Below are 9,136 nucleotides of genomic sequence, written 5' to 3'. Positions count from 1 at the left end.
GCTGACCTCTGGTTTAAGGTCAGGTTCATTTTGCTCAGTCTTTAGTTGTCTGTACTGATATTTGTCTTTTTTTTTGTTTTCTTCCCTTCTAGTCACATGTTCATTAGGATAATTCTTAAAATGTAAGGCCAAATTAAAGTGTTTATCCTGATTTCATGGTTCACTGAACATGGAAGTGGGTCTCATTAGGATCTAAGTGTGACGCAGGATTGACAATTTTTTGTAAGCATGACACGTGAAAGGTAAATTATTGTGCCATGAAAACTGGAAATTGCAAAAAAAAATGGGAATGGCTTACGTACATATATAGTGTTACCAGGATGCAGGAATCTGAAAAAACAGTAAGCGGGATCCGGGATCAGAAACACCCCCCCCCCCACCCCCACCCCCCCCCCCCCCCAATGAGACCCCCATAAAAGAATGATGTCCTGTTCACCATTGTATTCTGAAATTTTATTATACTTTTCTCTTCTTGATTTTGAATAAATCTTGTATATTAATTAAACATGTTATGACAGGTAAATGGAGCGTTAAAGCAATGCACAAATCAACTGTATTGACCAAAACTGATACAGTTACATTTGTACTGCAGTCTGTTTCTCGTTCCTTAGTTAATAAACGGCGGTGCTCTTACATAGGAGGTTCTTGTGTAGACAGGGAGAAGTTATTAATGAAATATGTATAGGCAATATATTCAGTGCAATAAGGAAAGATATGAAATGAACTTCAACATTATGTACATATGTGTATAGGTAGAGGCAGGGGTGTCCTGCTTTCCATTGTATAAAGTACCCTATATTTTTAGATTTTAGTTGTGTACAGTAAATCTTATAAGTAAATATTGATAGGGCCTAGATATTTTTACCTTTTATTGCGTAAATTATTTTATCAGTCCTTACATATTTTTGATTTTATCAAGGATTTGTATAGTAAGACCCCTTACTATACAAATCCTTGATTTTATCTAATATAGGGCCTAGATATTTTTACCTTTATTGCGTAAATTATTTTATCAGTCCTTAAATATTTTAGATTTTACCCGTGTACAGTGAATTTAAAAATTTTAAGTTAGTTGGGGAACTTTTTTTAGTGCATAAATTTTAATTAACTCCCGTCTGGATGATATCCGCTGATGAGGAGGTGTTCCATAACTGGAAGGATTTACGAATAGGAGAAGAAGAAGAAACGTACATTTATAGTATCTTTCCCTTCTCTCTGATGGTTCCTGCTAAATAAACGGAAAAGGTATGTGAAATTTAATTAAAAGAGGATAGACACTTTACAACTTGAAGTCATGTGTCATTTAGCATATATTTGAATGCTGTTAAAGAGTTGACGACTTCAAAGATAACAAGGATAACAATCCACACAAAAAAAATCACTGACACTGTAGTTAGTATGGTTCGTTTTTGTCACAGGAGTTTGAAATCCTATCAATAAGGGGGTAAAAATATACCAAAGTCGACTATCAGACTTTGGTATATATACAACAATTTATTATACTGTAAAGTGAATAAAGAAGCTGCAAAGAACCCGAATAGGCATAGTATGTACAGCCTACATGAGATTAAAATATTTAAATGAGAGGGAAGAGAACAGCACATGTGAGCTGCTGTCTGAAAGAATCAACTGTCTGTGAATTAACACCTTTAGATGTTTAGGTATGGGAAAAATTAAAATCTGTAGGAGCCTCTGGACAAATGTTGAATGTACATGTATATACCTGATAGGCTGTTTAGATAGATGTGTTGTACAGGCATTTGTCTCAGATTTTTTTCCCCTTAATATTTAAAATTAAAGTATATAGAAAAAAATATTCTGAGACAAGTGCCTGTGGTGTGTCTGAAGGTGTGTGAATGATGTTTTCTGGTTTTACACCATATTACTTGAAACTTCTTTAGGAGGGATGGGTGGTCAATACACCTTATCGCTAATCCCGGCTGACCAGGCCGCTTGAACTATTGACGTCATACACAATCACTTTTCCATTGTGGGGTCAGATATTTTGTTTTATGACGTCAAAATTTTACAGAAACCTGTGTGATATCCAGTAATGTCGGACAAATAGCGATAAGGTGTATAGGCATATGCTAGAACTTAAAACAGAAAAGCTATGGTTAAGATGCTGGAGATTCTATCAACTTACATGTATCTGTATTGTACTTAATTTTGTCGTATTATATTCTTAATAAAATTGAGAATGTAAATCGGGAATGTGTCAAAGAGACAACAACCCGGCCATAGAACGCAAAACAGCAGAAGGTCACCAATAGATTTTCAATGCAGCAAGAAACTCCTGTACCCGGAGTTGTCCTTCAGCTGGCCCTAAAACAAGTGTATATCCTAGTACAGTGATAATGGATATCATACTAAACTCCAAATTATTCATGTATAACATCTTGCAGATATTCACACCTTACACATGTACATCATGTACATCAAAACATTTAACATACAAATAACTATCATTATACATGTTATATGACATCATTGAACTTTTGTAATAATTAAGGAAAAGTAACCTGCCTTCAATGCCTTCATTTGCTTTAAATTTCATGCCCTGCATAATGCCATTGGTGTCTGTCTGTTTGATTATACTGCAAATTAGTTTTCCTTTGCAACTGCTATTAAATTCACATGACTTTCTTTTTGAGTACATGTAGTAAATTTTCCAATGAATTTTGGTTGCCTAATATGGCAATGTCTGACACATCAACACTTTAAATTTTGATGGATTATTACCTTCGCTTGTATCTTATGCATGTAAGCAAGCAATAATAAATCTATTTTACCTTGTGGACAATTGGACATCCATAACGGAATGTGGCGTTAAATCAGATGCTTCATGTCTAGGTAGAATTCCACTCTCTATCCATGTCAAAGAACTCTCTGAGGGGTCCCTAGGTTTTCTGTTGCAAAGAAAAATTATTGACACTATCCAACATACCCCCATTTCTAGTGACAATCTACTTTCCATCAGTGACCTTAGGGTAAACATGTAATCAATTACATAAATTTTAACAGTTACCATCCTGTACATGCTTGAAATGTGTGCCACCATGGCCACTACATTTTCAATAAAAAAAAAAAACATCAATATTTTGTAATGGTTTTAACTAAATTTATCATACAAGCCTATAGAAAATATTTTTCACAGAGGAAACGATCAAATCACTCAATATGATGTCTGAAATATTCAGGATTTCCTTTACTAGATCAATCATCTACTTCAGCACATATTCATGTCTTACCATCAGAGACAGACTGACTGATTATCAGACTATTGGACAGGAACTGTCAGACTACTGGACTATCAGATTCTAGGTCTGACCCCAACCTATACACCACAAATAACAATGCATCCACATTATGCTCTTATTGTACACCTATTGTTCATTTGACTTCTAGTGGAAATTTCATTATATGCTACCTGGAACTAATGAGGGCCCTCATGGGGTTTTTGATTATGTGATTACTTGGCCGTTTTTTTAATGATTATTTGATTATTAAGCCAAATATTTCATGATTATTTGATTACCTAGGACTGTATTTTTAGTTTATGATTATTTGATTACTAAAGATAAGCAAATATTTAATGATTATGTGATTATATTGGCAAAAAAATGGTGATTATGTGATTACCAGACCCCCCCCCATGAGGGGCCTCACTAATACATGAATCTATTTGTCTATTGATGTAATATCACTTTGAAGAAATGATTGAATAATTTTTATACGACCGCAAATTTTGAAAAAATTTTCGTCGTATATTGCTATCACGTTGGCGTCGGCGTCGTCGTCGTCGTCGTCGTCGTCGTCGTCGTCGTCGTCGTCGTCGTCCGGCGTCCGAATACTTTTAGTTTTCGCACTCTAACTTTAGTAAAAGTGAATGGAAATCTATGAAATTTTAACACAAGGTTTATGACCACAAAAGGAAGGTTGGTATTGATTTTGGGAGTTTTGGTCCCAACATTTTAGGAATTAGGGGCCAAAAAGGGCCCAAATAAGCATTTTCTTGGTTTTCGCACTATAACTTTAGTTTAAGTTAATAGAAATCTATGAAATTTTGACACAAGGTTTATGACCACAAAAGAACGGTTGGGATTGATTTTGGGAGTTTTGGTCTCAACAGTTTAGGAATTAGGGGCCAAAAAAGGGCCCAAATAAGCATTATTCTTGGTTTTCGCACAATAACATTAGTTTAAGTAAATAGAAATCAATGAAATTTAAACACAATGTTAATGACTACAAAAGGAAGGTTGGTATTGATTTTGGGAGTTTAGGTCCCAAAAGTTTAGGAATTAGGGGCCAAAAAGGGACCCAAATAAGCATTTTTCTTGGTTTTCGCACCATAACGTTAGTATAAGTAAATAGAAATCTATGAAATTTAAACACAAGGTTTATGATCATAAAAGAAAGGTTGGGTTTGATTTTGGGAGTTTTGGTCCCAACATAATAAGGGGCCCAAAGGGTCCAAAATTAAACTTTTGTTTGATTTCATCAAAATTGAATAATTGGGGTTCTTTGATATGCTGAATCTAACTGTCATGACTGTGTATGTAGATTCTTAACTTTTGGTCCCGTTTTCAAATTGGTCTACATTAAGGTCCAAAGGGTCCAAAATTAAACTTAGTTTGATTTTGACAAAAAATGAATCAGTTAGGTTCTTTGATATGCTGAATCTAAAAATGTACTTAGATTCTTGATTATTGGCCCAGTTTTCAAGTTGGTCCAAATCAGGGTCCAAAATTAAACTTTGTTTGATTTCATCAAAAATTGAATAAATGGGGTTCTTTGATATACCAAATCTAACTGTGTATGTAGATTCTTCATTTTTGGTCCTGTTTTCAAATTGGTCTACACTAAAGTCCAAAGGGTCCAAAATTAAACTTAGTCTGATTTTAACAAAAATTGAAATCTTGAAGTTCTTTGATATGCTGAATCCAAAAATGTACTTAGATTTTTTATTATGGGCCCAGTTTTCAAGTTGGTCCAAATCAGGATCTAAAATTATTATATTAAGTATTGTGCAATAGCAAGTCTTTTCAATTGCACAGTATTGCGCAATGGCAAGAAATATCTAATTGCACAATATTGTGAAATATCAAAAAAAAAATTTAATTAGAGTTATCTTTCTTTGTCCAGAATAGTAAGCAAGAAATATCTAATTGCAAAATATTGTGCATTAGCAAGATTTTTTTTTAATTGGAGTTATCTTTCTTTGTCCAGAATCAACTTAAATCTTTGTTATATACAATATACAATGTATATTCACTTTTTACTACCAACTGATAAATTAAAATAATCTTTACCATTCAGTGATAACAAGCAGTTTTTTTACATCTTAATATTTTATGATGTATTTAAATGAGTAGTTATTGTTGCAAACTCCATTAGAAATTTTAATTGAGATTAGTTTTGGAATAAGGGAAAGGGGGATGTGATTAAAAAAATTGGGTTCAATTTTTCTCATTTGAAATTTCATAAATAAAAAAGAAAATTTCTTCAAACATTTTTTTGAGAGGATTAATATTCAACAGCATAGTGAATTGCTCTAAGAGAAACAAAAATTTCAAGTTCATTAGAACACATTCATTCTGTGTCAGAAACCTATGCTGTGTCAACTATTTAATCACAATCCAAATTTAGAGCTGAATCCAGCTTGAATGTTGTGTCCATACTTGCCCTAACCGTTCAGGGTTCAACCTCTGCGGTCGTATAAAGCTACGCCCTGCGGAGCATCTGGTTCTTCTTATAATAATAAAAATTCTACATTAATTATTTTGTATTATTTTCATTTACAGAACTTTCCAGCTATAAGATGTCATCACCAAGAAAATGTTTGAGTGGAAAAATTGGTCCGTCGATTCTCAACTCTGACCTTTCTAACCTGGCATCAGAATGTCAAAGAATGCTAGATAGTGGTGCAGATTATCTTCATTTAGATGTTATGGATGGTCATTTTGTACCAAATTTAACTTTTGGCCACCCAATTGTTAAATGTCTCAGACCCAAAATGCCAAATGCAATGTTTGAAATGCACATGATGGTAGAGCCTGCAGAAAGATGGATTGAGGATATGGCAGCCAGTGGAGCAAATATGTATACATTTCATTATGAAGCAACACAGGATGTTCCTGGATGTGTGCAGAAAATAAAGGAGGCTGGCATGAAGGCTGGAATAAGTATAAAACCTGGTACTAAAGTTGAGGTTTTGGATCCATTTATTGACCTTGTAGACACAGTTTTGATTATGACAGTTGAACCAGGTTTTGGAGGTCAAAAGTTTATGGCAGACATGATGCCTAAAATAGAATATTTGAGAGAGCATTTTAGTGATTTAGATATAGGTGTAGATGGTGGCGTTAGTCTGGATACAATTCAAATGTGTGCAAATGCCGGTGCTAATATGATTGTTTCTGGGAGTGCATTAATGAAAAGTGATAATCCAAGGGAAGTAATGCAAACTTTGAGGAACACAGTGGAGGATTCAATACAAAAATCTCAACTTGAACGATAAAATTAACAGCTAAGCTAACTTAATTTGAATTTTGGTATTTTCATACTTCAGAATTGAATGACTAAAACATGATCATGATGAAGCATACATTTTACTTTAAAAAGTGCAGTGAGAATCTATAGATTTAGTCACTATTGGTAACAAAATTATTCCTATATATTGATAGATTCTTTGATTGGAGTATGAAACAAGGAAAAATTATTGAAAAAAATACTTTTTTTATTTATTTACTTCTGATCTGAATTGTTACAATGACCAGATATTTCCAGCAAGCATAATAAAATATGATTCTTTTAAGGGTTTTTTTCTTCCTACAGGCATAACAGTATTTTTTGTTATTTTGTAAGGTTTTTTTCTGAAGAAACGATTAAAAACACATCATTTATATTGTTGCTGTTCTGTATAAAAATCAATTTAAGTTGAAAATGAATTTTTCGTCAACAAATACTTTTGGAATTGTTATGCAGTTTAAATGAAAAATATGAAGGTGTGGTATGGTTGCAAATGAGACAGCTATCCAATGCCAAAAGGACAACTATAGGTCACTGTACTGCCTCTAAGGTTGTTTAATCTCCTGTTGCTAGATGAAGTAGAATCAGTCCTTTTGTTAACTGTTATCTCCTCTTGAACATGTTGAATATTTCTATTAATTGGTGTTATAAGCCACTTTCAGCACTAATGCATTACGGCTATTTTGTGGAGGACAGTTTTTTGGTAAAGATTGCATTTCATGCAATCGAAACTCTATAGTAATGACTTCATATCTATATATTTTAAGGTTTATCAAAACTTTTGAGATACCCAAAATATAGTGCATTGATCATAACAATGTTATTAACATTCTTGAATTCCTATCAATGAACATTTCTAGAAATCTATCAATGCACTATATATGCTCAGTAATTCAAGTTTCAAAATGTTATAGTTGTCAAGAAAATTACATATCTTAAATTCTTTTGCAAGGTGCAGGAATCTAATATTGGTTCTAAAAATATCATTGATGTCATCGCTAAAGTAGTCTTAACAAGAGGCTCTCAAGAGCCTGAATCGCTCACCTATTGTTATTTTTTGCTTAAATCTTTCATCAATGATTATTTTTGCAGTTTACCCATATGTTCCATTTTAGCCATAGTGTCTTTGTTTCTTTACGTAGCAGGGAAATAAAATACAAATTTAAACTATATTCATTTGTGAAGATTTTTAAAGTTAATAAAAAACATAAACAACTTGTATAAATTGTCCTTTAAGGGCAATAACTCCTTAAAGGGTCAATTGACAATTTAGGTAATAAAACTTTTTTGTAGATCTTACTTTGCTGAACATTTTTGCTGTTTACAGTTTATCTTTACCTTCAATAATATTCAAGGCAATAACCAAAATCTGCAAAATTAAAGTAGCAGCAACCCAACAATGGGTTGTTTCGTTTGTCTGAAAATTTCAGGGCTGATAAATTTTGACCTTTTGAACATTTTTAGCCCATGTCAGATTTACTCTAAATGCTTTAGTTTCTGAGATATAAGCCAAACACTGCATTTGACCCCTATGTTCTATTTTTAGCCATGGTGGCCATGTTTGTTTTCAGATACAATTCGTAAACTAGACTGCTAAAGGAACATTCAAAGTTGAGAAGTAGTAGGCACAATAGTTTCAGAGGAGAATATTTTTAAATGTTAGCAAACTTGATGAAAAAATTGTGTAAAATTGTCTAATAAAGGGCAATAACTCCTCAAGGGGTCAATTGATAATTTTTGTCATATCAATTTTTTTGTAGATCTTACTTTGCTGAACATTATTGCTGTTTATAGTTTATATCTGTCTATTATAATATTCAAGATAATAACCTAAAACTGCAAAATTTCCATAAAACTACCAATTTAGTGGCAGCAAACTTGATGAAAAAAATGTGTAAAATTGTCTTTAAAGGGCAATAACTCCTCAAGGGGTCAATTGATAATTTTGGTCATATCAATTTTTTTGTAGATCTTACTTTGCTGAACATTATTGCTGGTTATAGTTTATATCTGTCTATAATAATATTCAAGATAATAACCTAAAACTGCAAAATTTCCATAAAACTACCAATTTAGTGGCAGCAAACCAACAATGGATTATTCGATTCGTCTGAAAATTTCAGTGCTGATAGATCTTGACCATTGGAACATGTTTACCCCATATCAGATTTGCTCTAAATGCTTTAATTTCTGAGATACATGTATAAGCCAAAAAGTCCATTTGACCCCTATGTTCAATTTTTATACGACCGCAAAAAATTTAATTTTTTGGTCGTATATTGCTATCACGTTGGCGGCGGCGTTGTCATCGTCGTCGTCCGAATACTTTTAGTTTTCTCACTCTAACTTTAGTAAAAGTGAATAGAAATCAATGAAATTGTAACACAAGGTTTATGACTACAAAAGGAAGGTTGGGATTGATTTTGGGAGTTTTGGTCCCAACATTTTAGGAATTAGGGGCCAAAAAGGGCCCAAATAAGCATTTTCTTGGTTTTCGCACTATAGCTTTAGTTTAAGTGAATAGAAATCTATGAAATTTTGACACAAGGTTTATGACCACAAAAGGACGGTTGGAGATTTTGGGAGTTTTGGTTCCAACAGTTTA

At 33.0% G+C, this 9,136-nt stretch overlaps 1 protein-coding gene across 1 annotated transcript; it reads left to right on the top strand.

Moving 5' to 3' along the window:
- Positions 1 to 1,182: 1,182 nt before the first annotated feature.
- On the top strand, positions 1,183 to 6,817 carry LOC139487844 (ribulose-phosphate 3-epimerase-like). Its single transcript, XM_071273003.1, has 2 exons — positions 1,183 to 1,245; positions 5,805 to 6,817. The coding sequence occupies exon 2, from the start codon at positions 5,822 to 5,824 to the stop codon at positions 6,518 to 6,520; it is 699 nt and encodes a 232-aa protein (XP_071129104.1). The 5' UTR covers positions 1,183 to 1,245; positions 5,805 to 5,821; the 3' UTR covers positions 6,521 to 6,817.
- The last annotated feature ends 2,319 nt before the right edge of the window (positions 6,818 to 9,136 follow it).

This window comes from Mytilus edulis, chromosome 9 (genome assembly GCF_963676685.1).
Source record: "Mytilus edulis chromosome 9, xbMytEdul2.2, whole genome shotgun sequence".
NCBI classification, from domain to species: Eukaryota; Metazoa; Mollusca; class Bivalvia; order Mytilida; family Mytilidae; genus Mytilus; species Mytilus edulis.
Note: the sequence above shows the minus strand (reverse complement) of the source record. Positions and strands in the feature narration are given on the sequence as shown.

Coding starts and splice junctions, on each gene's coding strand:
- LOC139487844 (XM_071273003.1), top strand. CDS start 5,822: ATGTCATCACCAAGAAAATGTTTGAGTGGAAAAATTGGTCCGTCGATT.